Source organism: Nasonia vitripennis, chromosome 1, assembly GCF_009193385.2.
Source record: "Nasonia vitripennis strain AsymCx chromosome 1, Nvit_psr_1.1, whole genome shotgun sequence".
Classification (NCBI taxonomy): domain Eukaryota; kingdom Metazoa; phylum Arthropoda; class Insecta; order Hymenoptera; family Pteromalidae; genus Nasonia; species Nasonia vitripennis.
Genome location: NC_045757.1, coordinates 27,560,035 through 27,578,721, shown reverse-complemented (window position 1 = coordinate 27,578,721; position 18,687 = coordinate 27,560,035). Strand labels below are relative to the sequence as shown.

Sequence of the window (18,687 nt, the reverse complement as noted above, 5' to 3'; positions counted from 1 at the left end):
CAAGCCATTTTTATAGCTTTGTTTTTATTTTTCTGAAATTCCTATACACGCACGCGTATATGGCACAAGAAAAAAGAACATGATACTTTAAGCTTTTAAGCGCGCATCGTGTGTGTGTGTGTGTGTCATATAGCATACTGAATTGTCGATATAAGCATCTGCAAGTTTCATTTCTTCATATATTCAATTCATCTGCTATAAATATCTGCTATACTTATTTCCGCAGCTTAAGACGATTAATTAATCTATTTATTTATATACCTTTTAATAAATGATTAATCCGAATAAAAACAATAATTCATGTATACATACAATCAGCGGTATATAGGGTTGTACCTATATTTCTAACCACGCTGCACTTAAGATCTTGCGATAATTCACGTGCACAGAAGATGCGTATATCAGAATTTATTCGATATCTTATTGTATAATGCAATAATGAACCAGGATAACAAAATTAAATAACGAGTAGATCGTTTCAACGCAATCTGATAATCAATAAATCCATCAAAGATATACGAATTGAACCTTGAACTTTTTTACACACTCCCATTTCAAAAAAAGAAAAAGCGTATAGCGCCTGCATTATAATCATGCGAATCTTTATCCCAGCTTCGAACCTATACTATATAGCCTCTCTCCTTATATACATCACACTATCTAATCGTCCTCTAATCGCTTTTCCTCTCGCGAAAAAAGAAAACCCGACCGATAAACCCATCGGCGCCTCGTCGCACGTGAGTTTGCGCGAATATATAACAACAGTAGGCTCTGCTCTGCAGTGTACGTGACTCCCTCGCTTATTGTTTATCTCGCATTTATAAAAGCCGCTCTCGAGTCTCGCTTCGTCGCGAGACTCGCTCTCTGTTTGACGATCGGCGACAGGCTTACTTATAAAATTCCCACCGCCGCTCGACGCCAGATAGCAAACATGCATCTGTTATTGCACACGTAAATATAAACAACGCGCGGCGCTCGACTTTTATCAGCTCTATCTCGTGCGCGGCTTATTGCGAATCGCGTGCTGCGAGAGCGTCTTTTGCGATGCAGTTGTTGAACTGGCGCTAGGAACTTTATCGCTGAATATATAGCGAGATTATTGAGTTGAGGAGATATATGTATATATGCGCTGAGGAATGCAATAATCACCTTGAAGGTTCTCGATTCGAAATTCGGATGACGCGTACTGGGAATCGCTATAATGACTTTTGGGACTCGAGATAAGGAAGAAAAGGAGGCGATGAGACTCTCCGCTTCTTGACCGATATAATATATTGATGTGCCTAATCGGTCGAGTTTTTTCGGGGCTGATGAGTTTGTTACGTGGGAAAGCGGAATTTTCGTACGAATATTAACTACCTCTGTGCGTTGGAAGGTTTTTTCTTTTTTTGGAGGCAGCGTTGATGACTTGTTGGAGGAACGACTCTATATAACAGAGGTGTCTATGCACGCGACACTTTTGAAATAACTATTTTTGTCGGATAGTTGGAAACGCGGATGCGCAGTTGGCATTGTGATATTATGTACAATTCTCGAAAATTTTTTTTTATATTTTTTAAAAATTTCACTTTTTATTATTATTTTTTATTTTTACAATATTACGCGGATGTACGTTGTAAACTAACAATGCGACCGTGTGTCCACTTTACTGCCTAAATGGAATGGCGATTGTTGCTTGTATTATTAGTAAAAATTGACGATGACTATAATACGGTGTTTATATAACTTATTAGACAAACCAAACACTTTTTTCTTTTATTATTCAGTCGGCGACGCTTTGTTAAGATAAGCTTGTTATCCATATAAAAGTATAGCATGTATGTCCAGAATGTTCTTTTATTATAAACCTATATATGACGAAAGTCGATTTAAATTGTCGTTTATGGTATCAAAATTCAAAGGGAATAATTTAATAAAATAGTATAGGCGCGCAAGATATAATTTTATTATTGTATCATGTTCCCATGTATTCGCAGTAATTCATATTGAATATAGTACAATGAATTTAAACATCAATGTTTACAACTTTCTCAACAGTTTTTTATTAATACACAAAGAATAATTGGGTCTAAAAAAAGTGTGTTAAACAGAATTTGTTTTTGCTTTCCTGATGGAGATAATGCAATTCGATAAGACTGTTCAGCTCGATCTCGGTGCTTTATTTGTTTGGGGATTGAAAATTCTTTCCTATTGTGCGATGAATTTTGCTGTTTATTTGTTTGATCTTGATTGGGAGGATTTTCGTGCGCTTACGGAAAAATACCAGCGATGCGTCAACTTGCATACCTTTAATTGTTATTGCCTTAATCATAAAATGCCGTGCACTTTTTCTACCGTATTCTCTACCATTTGTAAAGTAATAAACGACACGCGACACATTATACAAATATTTCAAGATTATATATATATATATATATATATATATATATATATATGGCTTTGCGATATCAATAAAATACCGATTGAGTAATAGGCTCATTGTATTTTGGAGACAAATATTAAGATATATGTGTCAGGCTATATTTACATTTTTTTTGTGAGGCATGTCAAGTTGATATTATATTTATATTATTGCGTATATAATCGTATTCGAGAAAACAATAAAACTATCTATTATTTCCTGAATTTCTATACTGTAAAGATTTAATTTCAGTTAAATGAAATGAAAGACATGTTATAGGTTTGAATACATTAAAATTATGATTAAACATTATACTGGAAACAAAAAAGAGAAATCGCAAATAGATAAAAAGTTCGAGTCAATCACCTTATTTCGGAGTTTTTCTATGAACTTTAGAACACATGCTACATAATAGTATAGGTTATTATATAGGTATGTTAAAAATACGTTTTGCGAAGGTTTCTGACAACAAACGAAACTGTATCTGTTTGGATTTAAAAACAGTCGTATATCGGATATCCACATTATCGTAAAAATATAGACTCATTTTGAAAACTCTTATCTTGTTACAAGAATATTTTCCCGGCCCATATTGTTAATATAACTGATGTGCATGCGATAAGACACCTAATGCGCATAAAATCTTGTCAATCAAACCACGTCATCCAGAATCAATGATGACTTTGTACAGAACACCATTATAGATGAAGTATTCACAATTGTGCGTGAAAATTCAAACTTCCACGTGCAGCCCATGTCTGTTGTATCATCTCAAGAAAGGCGATCAACATTCGAAACACCTTGATCACTTTATACCGAATACTTTTAAAGATTTTAACATTTACACCACACTGCTCTTCGTAAATACAACACCAGAACAGTATTGTCACTGATTCTGCGACTGAGTTGTCCAGCTCACAAATTTTAGGTTTGATGTAAGCTAAATTATCCTCTACGAATTAACAATAATGTTAATTTTTTGATCTTTCTAAAACGAACTGCGTGATATATCCTTTAGTCGAATTAAATATATTTTATGTAATATTTATACAGACCGATCGGACACACGTGTAGAAAACTTTGGCGGCAGTTTCAAAGCGCATGCGCCTGCGCAACCCGCTGCAATTCAAGTGCACCTTCTCTATACATAACATATCGCAGCCTGCAAAGCATGAGTAAGAAAAGAGCTGGTAAAAGCACTTCACTGCGAGCGCTTATATTACATTTATCTCCGGAGCTCGCGCTGTTATTTTTATTATGATTTTCGAGCGCCAGGTGGCCATATGCACAAGCTTGTTTTTATTATTATTATTATTATTATATATATATATATATATATATATATATATATATATATATGTGTGTGTGTGTGTGTGTGTGTGTGTGGATGTGTGGGTGTGTGTGATGCTCGCTCCAATGCGGCTCTCGCATCCCGGCTGTTGCTGCTGCTCATCACCGCCATTACAGCGATAAATGTCACTTTATACATCTCTTCTCGATGATCCGGTATATGCTTTTATACCACGGGTTACCATACTCTCGCATAGTTATGCATATTATAGGTGAACTGCAGTGAACTATAGGTACAGTAATATCGAAAAACGCGCGCTTTTTCAGTGTAGTTTCCCGCCCCCTAAACTCTCGTTTTCAAAGTCAAGCGGAAGAGGCATTACACGCGCACGGACAGGTGAAAATAGTATAGGTACAATCTACCTGGCAGTAGCAGCTGCTGTCCTAGGACCGGGAATAGCATTTGGCATCTTCCGAGAAACAAGAGTCAGAGGGAGCGAGAGGTATGTGCGCATTATACTACAGCGTTGTATAACTCTGTCTCTTTTTCTCGCGCTTGCGGTCAACTGAAGCGGCGGTCGGGAAAAAGGATATATAGGAAAAGAGAAGGAATCTGTATATAATTGTTGTGACGTTAGAGATTAATGTTTTGTTGATTTTCTCTTAGAAATTGTAAGCGTTTTATAATCTTTCGTTATTGTTTATGTTGTCACATTAGCTTATTAGTTATTAATTAATTGTTATTCAAGGAGCCAATTTAGTATTAATAATTTTAGGATGCTTAAATATCCCACGCTTGTAATTAAGTCTGTAGATATTAGTACATATAATAGCATAAAGATAAAATTGACATACCACATGCACACAGTATTAGCAGTTTGAATGCAAACCTTCCCTCTCGCGCAACCATCGATTAAAATAAACTTCATTCTAACGAATATCCTTACAAAATAGCAATTGCAGGATCGGCCTAACCACCGCATAAAGGACGCCGAGAGAAGTGGCGTTGTAAAAGCAGCCTAAAATAAAAAGGCGCCACTGCCGCGCACACATCATCGCTCAGCTACACTGCATTGCATTCTCTCTCTTTCTCTACCGCCGCCGCATCTGAAGAGAGACAGAGCTAGCGGCGCGTCTCTCCGAAAAAATTGTGTCCGCGCAGAGAGCGTGCTGTGTGTGTCCGTCCGTACGTCCGTCGTCTCTCTCTACGCCCGGCAGAGCAGCTGCAGATCAGCATCAACAACAACGCGCGGCCTGCAGAGTACAGTAGTTAGTGCGCATCCTCCTTCAGTTCGGTTTGTTGTATACACACACATCGCGTCAGGATGTCTTCCAAGAGGAAACCCGCGAGCAAGAGCAAAGCCAAGAGCAAGTCGCGCAAGGTCGAGTACGACGAGGAGGACATCTCGAGCGAGCACGACTCCGAAGTCGAGGATGCCGAGCACCAGGAGAACGCCGACGGTGAGGACGCCGCCGAGGACGATCTCGCCGACCTCGCCAGCATTCCCGAGCTTCCCGCGCCAGAGGTACGTCCTGCATATACGTGTTACTTATTATCCTTCTTCCTCCTTTCTTTCGCGCGAGCGTCGCCGCCGCCGCGGTTATCCTAACGGAGCGTCCCTTTTTTCCCGATGCACGAGCCGTTATACACGCTATATGCGCGCCGCTTGGGAGATGACGAAGCGCGTTGTGTTGTTTCCTGCGGAATGATGCATTATTCCACTCCTAAATGGAGTTGCGAATTTGAAGGTTACGTTTTTATAATTCGAACTGGTTGTGGCGGTTATTTTTGGTTTTCGCCTGTGTGTGCTGTACGCGTACGCACACGCTGTACTCGACAGCCAAAAGAGCGAGAGAGAGAGAGAGAGAGAGAGAGAGCGAGAGAGAGAGAGAGAGAGAGACGGAGATATACGGGCCGCGTATATGCGAGCATAGAGAGAAAGCCGCGATGGAATTATGCAATTTTTCTGCTATCGAGCTGGCATTTTGCAGCAGATGTGAGATTTTCTTGCTACGTTCGCTATACATGCCGTATATCATGTTCACTATATTTTTCTTCGTTAGCAATTTGTTGCTCGCTCTGTTTATATACTCCCTGTACTTGTTTCATTTTTTGTTTTTTCTCGTTTTTCGCGTATAAATTACAATATTCTTTCTTTTTTCGTTAATATCCGGGATTGGCTGTGATGTGTTTTGTCACTTCTTTTCATTGTGGTTGACTTTGTACAATGACAGGTGTTGGTACATGTACTCTTTGTGATTACCTCATATTTGTCCCTGCATTGCTTATGAAGTTTATGACTTAGAGTTTATATGTTTAGCAAAGTTTCATTCTTTAATGTTGATATTCATTGAAATCAAATAAAGTTCAATAACTTAATCGATTGTTTATACATTTTAGGGAGGATGGGGCAAGGCTGGAACATTGCTGATGTGTGGCCTGACCAACTGGGACATAGCCGGGCGAAAGGCGCCACCAAAAGGAGCAAAGGCTAACATTGGTCGTAGTTTATGGACTCCTCACACTTTTAAGAATTTGAACGGAGCAAGAGTAAGATTGGTAGCCTCAGGACCTGCTGCATCTCACAGTGTGATTGTTACTGAAGATAATAGATGCTTAGTATTTGGTAGAAATGATAAAGGTATTTGCATTTTCACTACATACTAAATAAGTTATCGAATCATGAGTATGAACAACAGTTGAACAATATTCAATATTATTTTAGGTCAATTGGGACTTGGTGACACAAAACGTCGAGATGATCCCACTGAAGTAGAAGCATTGAAAGGACATACAGTTATAGGAGCAGCTTGTGGACGTAACCATACGCTGTTTCTCACTAGTCGTGGTATCGTATATGGTGCTGGGGCTAACAATTTGGGCCAGTGCGGAGTTGGAAAGACAGATGCTATGATTATTACTGCAACCAAGGTTAAATACAGTGGCCCCCCTATTGTAAAAGTTGGATGTGGGGCTGACTTCTCCATGATCTTAGATGTCAAAGGTAATTATCAGACGTTGCTTTATTGATTTTGATGTATGATCACATTAATTAACTTGGACAATCAATAGGTGGATTACACTCCTTTGGAACACCAGAATATGGTGTACTGGGTCACAATACGGATGGAAAATATTTTGTAACCAGTACAAAATTGGCTTTTCATTTTGAAAAAGCGCCAAAGCGAATCGTCATCTATGTCGAGCGAACCAAGGATGGCCACATCACGCCTCTGGATGGCGTAGAGATCACAGATTTCAGTTGCGGGTATCAGCATGTGGTGGCTATCGACAGCAAAAATCGCTCCTTCTCTTGGGGTTTCGGCGGCTTTGGTCGTCTCGGTCACAACGAACAGCGCGACGAGCTCGTGCCTAGGCTCATCAAGTATTTGGAGCCACCGAATCGAGGTGCTAAAGCCGTCTTCTGTGGCAGCACCTTCAGTTTGGTCTTGAATGTGCACGGTACTATGCTGTTGTTCGGACAGGCGAAACGTACCGGCGAGGCCAACATGTATCCAAAGCCCATCCAAGACTTGTCTGGATGGGATATAAGATGTGTGGCTTGTTCGCAGACCAGCGTCGTTGTTGGAGCTGACGAATCGGTAATAGCTTGGGGATGCAGTCCTACATTCGGTGAATTGGTAAGTTTATTATCAAATATTAACTCTGACCTTTTCATTTACTGAATAATAAACAAGTATAATAATCAAAATTATTGTAACAGGGTTTTGGTGAGATGCGGAAATCCTCCACTACACCAATGGAAGTAAAGGCCTTGGAAGGTTTGTACATCACAGCTGTCACGTGTGGACTCTCTCATACCTTAATGATCTGTCGAGATGAATCTGAAGAAGAGAAGGCTAAGATTGAAAAACTTCAATCATATTCTGTTTAATGTGACAAAACAACGAAAAAGCATTGCATTGAAATAATTATACTTTCCAATTTTGTATACTGTTCAATGAGGAATTGATTGATCCGAGCAGGAATTCTCTTTTAAGCTGCAAAGAATAAACGATGGAGGGTATTATTTTATTTATGTTTTTTTTTATGAGGAGAGAATTAGATAATTTTTCTTATGCCTGATTCTCTACTTCTCCATAGATCTCAAAATTGATTTGGCGTACAGATGATGCTCTCGCTTTTAATTTTTAACTTTGAAATTGTATGTTATTACTAGAATGTTTTAATCATCAAAGCACTTTCCATTAACTCTTTTTTAATCAATCGTTTTCCGTAGAACTTGACATTATTGTTAGGGTCTGAACATCTTAATTATTTACTGTTCACTTTTTATAAAACGTCCATGGACTTACTACTTCTCCACTTGTACTTCCACTTTACATACTTAAAAATTGCGCGGAGAAACTTTGATTATCGGAAAAGGCCGTTATTTTATTAATAGCTCAAGATATAGACAAACAAATAGAGGCAAACATATATTTTGATACGTTGCTATTTTATTAAGATTCGCTGCAACATTATACCAGACAAGTGTACGGCAAAATGTGCTGGATACTGATTTCGCATTTTATATTTTTCAATCTTGAATTAATTGAAAGAATATTTGATCATTTCAAATATTTTTACTTATTATTTAAATGGATGTATCACAATTTTATAAATATAGTCATGAAAGTGTATTGTAAATAGAAAAGAAATAGAACAATACTTTGTGTTAAAATATTACAAACAGATTGTTGAACTGTTTGTAACGTCACAGCAAAATATTGTTTTAAACTATTTACTTTTCACGTTATAACTATATCTGTACATTTGTTGCCACATTAAGTAGAAAAGTAAAACAGTAAATGTAAAGCTAGAATGGAAAATGTCGAGTGTATTTATAATGTTATTTTGACAAGTGAAGAAATAGTCCAGAACTGATCACTAGTCAAAATATTAATGTAAATATTGTAATCATTTTTCAAGCATTATGCAACGTGTATATTTGATAGACTTCTCAACTGTAAATTTCCTGTGATGATAAAATTTAAACTGATTGGTAATAAGACTTAAAATATTTATAATTAATAAAATAAGTCAATTTATATTTAAATAATCTAAGATAAAACCCAGCATAGCTTGATCGTACCTTGCAAGTAAATATTAACATAGAATGTTTTCCTTCACATACATATTATATTAATAACTACAGAGCATGAACTTTTTAGTAAAGCATTTATTGTTGCCTATTATATTATTATACAGGGCAGGATAAAATTTACCAACTTTGGGGAATAAAGTCTGAAAGTGTTTTAGATAATGGCCATAGCTAACTGTACTATTGTAACTCCGTGGTCAACGCATACGTGCAGTATCTGATGCAAATGTTATACATTTTTCAATCGCGTTTTCACTTTGGAAAACAAATTTACATGTGGTATCCGTGCTCGAGTTGCGATTACTCGAACAGTCTTCGATATAATAATTGTAAGAGATCAACATTTTTTTCTTAATTTTGTGATCAAGGATTTTACACAAATTTAACACTGTACACTTATACTGCTGAGATGTACTGCGAACGTCTTTTGCATTGTGATGTTCTTACATTTGTTCATTCCAATAACTGCTCATATTGAGTGCTATTATTGCGCTCGGAATATTTCCAATTGAAATACTATGTGACAAATGTATGAGACTCATTAATAATTACAAAATAAAAGAATTTTCTACAAATTCATGCACTTTATACAGATAACAAAATTTATTTATTTTCCCATACTTAAAAAATACAAATTTAATTTATATAAAAAAAATAAATGAGTTTGAAAATTCTCTCAATTTATTTGTTTCTCATTCACATCTATGAAATATTACGAGATATTGCAGATTCACTTATATTTGAAGGAAGTGCTGAAAAATATTGAACATTGGTACAGCACCATTATTGTTGATGATTAAGTACTTAATATGTTTTTACAGTGACATAGCTGCTATGATGCATTTTCTCATTTATGAGTGTCTTTCTTCTCGCTCTAGCGTTTTTTCCTAATAAATCAACGAATAACGAACATTTTAAATTTATTTTTACTAGATTTTTAATGATAAAATCATATTATTACTAAGAGCTTAAGATCTTTTTTATCGGTAGCATCAATAACGAAATCGATCGTTTCTTCTTTTTCTTTGGAAGTAATATTGTTATATTTCCATCTAAGTAGTTGACAAGCAATGTAGTGAATAGGATTTGTTGGATTATACTTCAGTGTTTTACTCAGTGCCCAAGTCAAAGGAGCCATTAAATTTTGTCTGAAATTAACATTAAATGTACTATTAAATTCTAAATATTCAAGACTGATGTATACATTTTACCTCAGATAATTTTTTCTATTTAAAATTTTATTCTTTTCACATTCATCGAGTTCGGCTGCATTACTGGAACTACTATTTACCAACGTTGTGTTTGATTGTGAACATGAATCTAAGTCACTTTCTTTTTCTTCATCTGAATTCCAGTTATAAACTAAGATCTTAACCATATTATTTTGCAGTTATAAGGGACAATCAAATGATAAGTATATTAAAATTTAAAATTTATTTAAAAAATTACTTTATCAATATTAAAGCATTCTTCGATATAATTTTTATTGTTGTAACCTTCATAACAAGACATTTGTAAAGTCTGATTTTATCTTTCCAAGAGTTTTTGTTATCAATGTTAATGCCCACTAAATTTAACACTTCTTGATAGTTTTGAATTGCTGAATTAATTAAGTTGTGAATTTTGGACTATCTTTGGGAAGAAACAAGATTGCCAAAAAACATGCTCAATTGTTTAAATAAAAAATAAATTAAAATGACTGACAAACAAATGAAGATAACGAGAAGTTTAAGGTAATGATTGACAATTTAGTTGAGAAACCACTTTATTTACAAATAAATATTTTACAATGTTTTCTGTACATGAAATTCACTGCATATTACCAGTCTTAACATAGCATGTTTCATTGAAACATTTATAATATCACGAGCATGATTGAAGATACATAAAATTCGTAAAATTATTAACATGTTTTAGCTTATATAACAACAAATAAATGTTGTCATACAATATAACATACTCTTCAATTGTAATCAAAGTTATTGCAGCAAATGTAACATACAAAAAGCTACAAAAGTTTTTATAACAAACGCTTCTTTTACTGTTTTTTTTTATGTTACTTGTGTATCCTCAAATGTTAAAAAGTGCTGTACTAATTAATATTGAAAATGTTAAAATTTTAGTTACTGAAATATCATGTTGAAGGCCGTCTATAGGTTTTTACATTTTTTATACGTAAGTGCATATTCTAAATTCATACAAAAAATTTCAAGTTGAAAACTAGGTCCTAATAGAACTATAGTTGCTACTTTACAGTAATTAATTTTTAAAAAATATGCAGAAACTATAATTAGTTAAATAAAGTACACAATATATATATATATATATATATACACACATATATATCTTGTTGATAAGCGATAGTGTATTAAGGTATGCCCAGTTCAAAATATGCAATAAATAAATTCTTGCTATCATTTCAGCTTGCACCGCAGCACTTTCTTAGTGGAGATAGATTAAATTAAACTGCAATAACAACTTGAATATGTATTCTCCGGCTCGTAATCGTCAGTTAGTTGCATTCCCCTTCTTCCCATCCGTTGTCTTGGACCACCAGCAGTATTTGCACCGTTATACGTCTTGTAAGAATATGTGTCCCATAAACCTGGTGTTTGAATGATCTGTAAAAAGTATAAAATATTTTGTAAATTGTTTCATAATGACCTTTCGCGCTTACTTAAAATTATTTGAACTGATTAATACCTTTTGTACAAGTTCCTCAAAACAACATTTCACACCATCTGCAGTTTTGGCACTACTTTCAATGTAAAGTGTCTGATGTCTTCTTGCAAATTGCAAGCCTTCTTCGGTAGTGACTTGTCTATCTGGAAGATCAATTTTATTGCCCACTACCATCTTGACAATATCTGTCTTGTTGCAGTATGTATGTAATTCATTGAGCCACATATCTAACTTTGTGAATGTGCTTCTGTCCGTAACGTCATACACTAAAATAGCTCCTTGACCATCCCTATAATAATTAGGAGTTAATGTGCGGAAACGTTCTTGTCCAGCAGTATCCTAAAGAATTATTTCAACGGAATTAGCATTGAGCCACCAATAAAACGTGGAAATACTTTATCTAAATACAACAATATAATACAAACATACCCAAATTGCTAGTTTCACAGTGTTGCCGTCGATTGTGACTTTCTTAGACTTGTAATCCATTCCCACAGTGTTCTGTATATTGTCATGAAACTCATCTTCCGTAAACCTCAGTAGAATACTGAAAAGAAAAACAAATTAGTCTTTGAAACAATATGCTAAATGCATGTCAACACAAATTATTAAACACATATAGCAACATAAACGTTCAAAAACCTTGAGAATAACCTTAAATTTCAGCATGAGAAGCAATAAAAAAACAGAACAATTGAGTCGCAATTCGTGACATCATCAAGCGAATTTTTTGCCTTGTACGGAAGAAAAATAGAAAGTCAACTATAAAAAAGTGCGCTACAACGTACCTGGATTTTCCGACATTGGTCTCGCCTATCATCAAAATCTTCAGTATCGTCAAAACGTCGTCTTGCTCCATGGCGACCTTGGATAAACACTACCTACGACGACGAGTAGCTATATAAGTTTTTACCAAATCACAGCCTACACTTCTGATGGCTAGATGATTCGTCGATATATAAGTAAACAGTGTAACACTTCTCGGGAAGATTCTCGCGCATAAATTTCACACGATTTGTTCTGTCTATATAGGTGCGGATTTTTCAGGTCTACAACTGTAGAAGGTAGACACGAAGTTAGAGATGATAAAAGAGGAAATCATCAACACACAGTGATCCGATGCGTCATGCTTTTTCCCCTCTCACTATACTCGCGAACACTAGAACGCGACTGCTGAATGCTGATGTTCGCGGCGCAACGAATTCAGATGGTCATAAGCATTAAGCGTCAGTCGTCAGATCCACTTTCGGGAATCCAGCTGATCGACTGCAGATGGCGCTGTCGTCACCTTTTGGGCATTTAAATGTTACAATGCAGGGTTTTCACATATTGTGTGTCTGTGTGTGCGAGTGTGTATATACATATATATATACGTGTGCTCCGAAAAGGTTCATTGATTGTTGCTTCGCCAAGTTAGAGAGTACTGCAGTGCGTATGTGCGGTTTGCTGTTCATTGTACGTTTATTTAAATTAAAGGTGTTTTTCGTTTTGCTTTAGCAACTCTCGTTAGTTTATATGGAAAATTGGTAAACATTATACCGTTACATCCCTGTATACCATATAATTAAAACGATTTCTAGTATCATATTACCGTCTACAATAACGTTAACCGATGAAAAAAAGCACGAGGAAAGTTATCGTCAATAAACGCACAGCAGTCGACCACAAAATTCCGCGACGTCTGGCGTGACCATAAATTGAACCTCCTAGAGTGCAATCAGGACACGGCTATATTCGATGAAGTCCAATATCCGACAAGATATCGTTTACAAGTTTATATACATTAGATATTAAAGCAAACTGCTAATTCAACGAGTTAACTCTCCTGTTTTCGCATTTCATATTCAGTCACATACGGACACAAAAATAAATAAACATCGGACGATTGAAATGAACACTTCGAGAAATCTCAGCGACACGAAAAGTGCATTAAAAATTTCATACGACAATTAAAAAAAAAGAACATCCAAACCGTTCCGCAAAAGTTACGGCGAGCGAAAGTGACCTAATGCTCTCGTAAATATCAACCACGTTCATCACAACATCAAAGAAGGTGCGCAGAGATAAGCCCGTATATACAGCATACTTATATGCATATGTATGTATGTGTACCTATACGTGCGATGTTTTCTCCCTACGGATAATAAAACGCCGATGTATCCGCGAACGCGTGAAAGTGTGAGTTCGATGCGTACCTATATGTAAGAAATGTATAGTTCGATCTCGTGCTGCAACTCTCGCGCGAGTGGCAGTTCTCCCGAGCCGTTAAAAAGATTATCCGCGATGCCGTGCGAGGATCGCACTGAATATAAGTCGCTGTGTTTTTTCCCTTCCGTACGTGCTCTGCATTCCGGGAAGATCCACGATGCGCGGTTGTACAGCAGTTGCGAACATACTGTATACAATATATTATAAAAGCTCGTGAAAAAGTGAGGGCATTAGGAGAGCAGACGATTTATCGACTAAACAATTCAGAAATCACTGGAAACTTTTTGTATGCTGATTTTTAAAATTTCTTGAGCAATAATTTATTTTTGAATAAAAAAAGAACGAATATTGTCATGTGCTTGGCGATGTCTGATGTAATTTTGTCCGATTCTTCGATATCCAAAACGTTAAAAAAAATGCGCAATTTAATGTATGTTGGTAAGGGGAAATATAGCGCATATAATTAAGTAACATCATTGTCACATCGTAATCGATAAGTCTTCTTTCAAAGCGCCGTCGTTTTAATTGCTAGCGTAGACCATAAAGCAGTATATAACTTTTTGTTCGCAAACGGCTTCCACTTTGAACTACTTACGCGAGCAGCTTCTCGCATCCTCTCTGAGAATTATTCAGGCAAAAGCCTTATATTACACTGTTCGGTCCAGTCAGCTTCTCTACACCGAAGTATCTATATAGTAATGCAATGTACTATGCATCCCCCCCCCCCCCGTCAAACATAATCTCTCGACGCGAAATTTTAAAAAATCCCAGTGCTTCCATCTCTCTCTTCAACCGCTGACGCAATTGTACCGTCACTGATCGTCATTCGTTACGGGAATGCCATTTGATCGGTGGAATTTGCGGTCGCGAGATCGTTCGTAAAAGTGTCGAGTTGATGTTGTGTACATTAGAAAAATGTGAGTTTTGAAAAAAATGGGGCGTGAATGTTTGGATTTCTGCAATGACATTCCGACTGGACGGTCACCGACGGTCAAGTTTGCGATCAATCTTTTTTATTCTCTCTCCATCTCTCTCATCCCGCTCGGCTTCGGGCTGTTTCACAACGGCGCAACTGTGTGTTCTTTTCGCTACCTTACCAACAAAGTTGAAAACGAAAATCATAGCAGTCAGTTTTTTGAACTGTTATTTTTATAGGCAGCGAGCTGACAAAGTTTCGTTATGAACAAGTTAGTTCTTACTTAGAACATTTGAATTGCAGGTTAAGTCAGCAACGCTGCAGCAGTCAGAAAATCCTGATCGACGATTCTTCCAAACACCGTGTACGAAAAATTTGCGCGCAAACAACGCAATTCGACGTTTCGACATCGTTAGATAATATTCTTTTAGAATCACCCAAAAGCAGGAAAGAAAACAAGCAATTACCTTCGAATCCACGAGCACCTCCATCTCACAATCCCAAGTGTGAAGCTGGCCTAAAACAAAGCCCAAGAGAGTAGACTGTATATAGACCGCTCGTCGGCTGCAGCAGAGCGAAAGAGGGTGGGGATCTGCTAAAGCTATCGCAGCGCTGCGCGCGATGGAAAATGGCGACGTCGAGCAAGTACAACTACAACTACCCGACGGGGCTCGCAGCAGTGCAGAGCAGTAGCCTCGGCGGCAATAGCGAAGGGGCTGAGCTGGAGTAAGCAGTGTTGCTCACGCTACTCCCCTCTGGCCTCTCTCTCTCTCTCTTTCTCTCAGTGAAAAACATCGACGAGGAAGAGAGACGGACTGCGCGCCGAGAGAGAGAGCGAATGTGATATATACATAAGTATACAGTGTGCGAGAGCTGAGAGCAGTGCGTGTTTGTGTGCGAGGGAGAGAGAGCCCTGGTGCGCGGAAAATGGCAGAGCTGCAGGACGCGGCGCGGCTAGTGCCTACGAGGACGACGATAACGACGACGACGAAGAGTCGAGGTCGAGGAGGAGACGAGGCTCCCTTTGTGGCCTGATATCGCTGTAATAATATCTCTCTCCCCCCGTGTGTGTATCATACATAGAATATAGTATATATATTGCATCCCAGCGTGAGTTATAGTACTACTACCAGAGAGTGTTTGTGGATGTGCGCGAGTGCGGGGCACTAGGAGGCCAGGACACCTACGCTAGCTATAGAGACTCTGCAGCAGCAGCAGCAGCAGTACGTCCCCCCCCCCCCGGCGATTGGGATTCACCGAAGCTCTGGAAAATCATGGCATCCGAAAGGTATATATATTTGCTCTTTTTTCGTACTCTCTCCCTCTCTCTCTCTCTCTCTCTCTCTCTCTCTCTCTCTCTCTCTCTCTCTCTCAATCTCTCCAAGAAGTGCGGGTGGATATAGCGGTACTGGCCGCCGTTGAAATTTGGCAACCGCGGCGCGGCGCATGACACGGCCTCGACACGGCCCTATGCGGTTTGCGAATCGATAGCGAATTGCCCTCTTGTTTTATTTTTCTCTCGCCTGCTCTCTCTCACACTTATATAGTTATATATCTCCCTCCGCGTGCCCTACAGATGCAGCTCGAGAGAGTCGTCTCTCACTCTCTCTCTCTCTCTCTCTCTCTCTCTCTCTCGCGTGTATTCCGCTGAGCTCTATTATGCGCCCGTGCGAGAACGTGTGTAGGCGCGTGCGACACACATTGTCGCTCGTTCGTTCGCTTTTTTTCTTCTTCAAAAGACCGGAGAATACTCCGTTTTCTTCCGCTCGCCACCACCTAGAGCTGCATGCGTTATACGTGGGATTTCTCCCGTTTCAATGCCCCCTTCTCTATCTCTCTCCCTTTCTAGTTACACAGCAGCAGCAGCATACGATATGCAGTCATTTTTTCTGCTGCAGCTTCTTCCCCCTTTTTTCGAGTCGTCAAGTCGGGAGAGTTTTCTTTTTTGCGCCGACGATGAGAGAGAATCTGGGGCTTTTCCGGCTTCGCTGCTGCAGCTCTCGATCTTTTTTCCCGTCGACGCGACGATGATGCTCGAGTTTTTCGGACGCGCGGGGTTCTGGGTTAGAGCGGCCTCGGCTACTTTTTTTCTCATTTCTCTCTCACTCTCAGAAGTGTTTATCTCTTGCGAAACGAAATTTCACTCGGAATCGCTCGATCGAGCGCAGAGAGACGGCCGCCGAGGGCGTGTGTGCGTGCAGTGACGAAATCGTTTATCGCGGCGAGTTACAAGACTCGGATTATCAGCGAATTTCTTTGATTTTTTACAATCGAACGGGGGGCCTTGAGAGTGTACGCATGAATTATTCATCCGGAGCAGGGAAATCACATATTTCCAGAAGACGTTGAGATGCGATACGGATTCCGCTTCTCTCTCTTGCTCCTCTTGGCTTTATCTCGATCGCTTCTCTTTAATACGAGGTTTTCCCCCCGGGCGCGAGCGCAAGAAAAACGTCATCTCTCTCTCTCTCTCTCTCCCTCTCTCTCTCGCGGTCTTGAAAGAGCTACATTACAGTTTTCTCGGATGTACGTCTTGGGATTCTCTTTGATTTAAAAAGTGTATCGCTTTTTCGTCTTCTCGCATTGAGATTTTTTTATATTTCCTCTCTTTCTCGAAACACGCGTTATTACATACCTACTTTTAACTATTTCGCAACGTCTGCGCACGACTCCCGGAAAACGCGCAGCGTTTTTAATTACACCGCACATACTTAATCTATTCACTACTCGCGCGAGCGGGGCGATGACGTGAAAGTGGATTATAACAAAGCGGCTGCGGAAAACGTCGCGAATTCGAAGTTTGTACAATTTCTCGCGCAGCATAGGCGGCAATCCCGTTAAGCACTTATTTCCGCTAGTCTGAATCCAAGACGTTGTCGGTCGCCAGAGCGACGACGACGGCGAGGGCAAAAAACGAATCCCGAAATTGCCGAGAGCGCGTATTACTTCCTGTCCGCTTGGCCCTGCGCGCCGCCGCGCCATAATACAACTTTCACGGTCACCTAGGGGACTAGGTATACCTTATACTCCGAGAGAGAGAGAGAGAGAGAGAGAGAGAGAGAGAGAGAGAGAGAGAGAGAGAGAGAGAGAGTGATCCGCGCGACGATATTATTATACCGATGGCCTCAAGGCTGATGGATTTCGCGCGCGCGCGCGGGGGAACGAACTGCCGCGCTGCATTTTTAACGCGCGGCTCGAGCCGAGGTTTAAATTGGGAGACGTCATTGTGTGCCCGCGCGCTCACGAGCCCCTCTCTGTCTATCTCTTTTTTTTTTACTATACACAGAGGCTCTCCGGTGTCTTTGAAGCGCGTGTGGAGAGCTGTGCGGGGAGATTGTAGGTGAGGGTCAGACGAAAATTTTAGCAGGCGCTTTTCTTTCCTCCGCGCGCGGTGATTAATCGACTTTTGAGGAGGTGGGAGTGAGGTTAACGCGGGCGTGATGAATCGTGCCGTATTTTGTTCGATATGGTCGCGAGGGACGATCGTTTTAATCCGTGAAAAATTACGCCTGTTGGACGCGTTGGAATCTGCATAGCGTTCCGGTAACTCCTGATGCGAGCGAATAATTAGGTTTCGGGGGATTTTCGAGTCCTGCATGGGAGACTCTCTCGGCTTTGTAGTCTTGTTGGTTTTGGCAGTCTGACAGTGCGCGGCGTCTCCTCTTTACTCTTTGAAGAGGTGTGTTTCTTCGGTGCGGCTCTGTAAAAAATACTGGCCTTTAGCGTCTCCACTTACGCTAATAGATGGGACACGATGCTTTATTATCTTGTTTTAGAAAATCCCCGGGATATAAATACAAGCCTGTGACGGTCGAAATAGAAGCGTTTATTTTTATGGCGACCGTGTGTGTGTGTATATTAAAATTCTGCGGTTGAAGTTCCAAGAGTATCGACCTCGCATCGCGAAACATCTGTTATTTCCACGTTCGATCGCTGCACTAACAGCACCAATAAACCAGCCGATCATCTAAAAAAAAATTTCCGTTACGTCCAATCCTCGTTACCGAGAACTGACCCGCGCGCGTGAACTATAAAAAGCTTCCGCTAATCAGAAATTCATGCGACGGCGGCGGCGGCCTCTTCGT

At 39.2% G+C, this 18,687-nt stretch overlaps 3 protein-coding genes across 9 annotated transcripts in view; 2 read left to right on the top strand and 1 right to left on the bottom strand.

The window, feature by feature from the left end:
• Nucleotides 1-3,866: 3,866 nt before the first annotated feature.
• Nucleotides 3,867-9,393, top strand: LOC100119107 (protein RCC2 homolog). 2 transcript variants are annotated; one of them, XM_008214004.4, is made up of 6 exons: nucleotides 3,867-4,194; nucleotides 4,646-5,217; nucleotides 6,093-6,333; nucleotides 6,418-6,696; nucleotides 6,765-7,333; nucleotides 7,417-9,393. In XM_008214004.4, the coding sequence occupies exons 2-6, from the start codon at nucleotides 5,017-5,019 to the stop codon at nucleotides 7,585-7,587; spliced, it is 1,461 nt and encodes a 486-aa protein (XP_008212226.1). In that variant the 5' UTR covers nucleotides 3,867-4,194; nucleotides 4,646-5,016; the 3' UTR covers nucleotides 7,588-9,393. The 2 variants fall into 2 exon arrangements, with proteins under 2 accessions (XP_008212226.1, XP_032451852.1); XM_032595961.1 differs by lacking the exon at nucleotides 3,867-4,194 and adding an exon at nucleotides 4,323-4,363.
• On the bottom strand, nucleotides 8,911-12,766 carry LOC100119179 (ras-related protein Rab-18-B). 4 transcript variants are annotated; one of them, XM_032595962.1, is made up of 7 exons: nucleotides 12,267-12,766; nucleotides 11,908-12,025; nucleotides 11,500-11,817; nucleotides 10,246-11,417; nucleotides 10,008-10,165; nucleotides 9,758-9,944; nucleotides 8,911-9,683 (listed from the first exon to the last, which is right to left on the bottom strand). In XM_032595962.1, exons 1-4 carry the CDS (start codon nucleotides 12,335-12,337, stop codon nucleotides 11,253-11,255), a joined length of 672 nt encoding a protein of 223 aa, XP_032451853.1. In that variant the 5' UTR covers nucleotides 12,338-12,766; the 3' UTR covers nucleotides 8,911-9,683; nucleotides 9,758-9,944; nucleotides 10,008-10,165; nucleotides 10,246-11,252. The 4 variants fall into 4 exon arrangements, with proteins under 4 accessions (XP_032451853.1, XP_032451855.1, XP_001602999.1 ...); XM_032595964.1 differs by having other exon boundaries at nucleotides 10,008-10,158; XM_001602949.6 differs by having other exon boundaries at nucleotides 9,046-9,944.
• Nucleotides 12,767-15,517: 2,751 nt separating this feature from the next.
• Nucleotides 15,518-18,687, top strand: part of LOC100119219 — a 33,156-nt gene continuing 29,986 nt past the window's right edge. For 2 of the 3 annotated variants that reach the window (XM_031921341.2, XM_031921339.2), the window contains exon 1: nucleotides 15,767-15,890. In XM_031921341.2, the coding sequence (XP_031777201.1) occupies nucleotides 15,877-15,890 (14 nt within the window). In that variant the 5' untranslated portion in view covers nucleotides 15,767-15,876. Of the gene's footprint in view, nucleotides 15,645-15,711; nucleotides 15,891-18,687 lie in introns of those variants that run through there. The other variant, XM_032595960.1, reaches the window with a different exon arrangement.

Coding starts and splice junctions, on each gene's coding strand:
- LOC100119179 (XM_032595962.1), bottom strand. CDS start 12,337: ATGGAGCAAGACGACGTTTTGACGATACTGAAGATTTTGATGATAGGC. Junction 12,026..12,266: donor ACCAATGTCGGAAAATCCAG/GTACGTTGTAGC, acceptor TTTTCTTTTCAG/TATTCTACTGAGGTTTACGG. Junction 11,818..11,907: donor CTGTGAAACTAGCAATTTGG/GTATGTTTGTAT, acceptor ATAATTCTTTAG/GATACTGCTGGACAAGAACG.
- LOC100119107 (XM_008214004.4), top strand. CDS start 5,017: ATGTCTTCCAAGAGGAAACCCGCGAGCAAGAGCAAAGCCAAGAGCAAG. Junction 6,334..6,417: donor ATTTGGTAGAAATGATAAAG/GTATTTGCATTT, acceptor ATATTATTTTAG/GTCAATTGGGACTTGGTGAC. Junction 6,697..6,764: donor CATGATCTTAGATGTCAAAG/GTAATTATCAGA, acceptor GACAATCAATAG/GTGGATTACACTCCTTTGGA.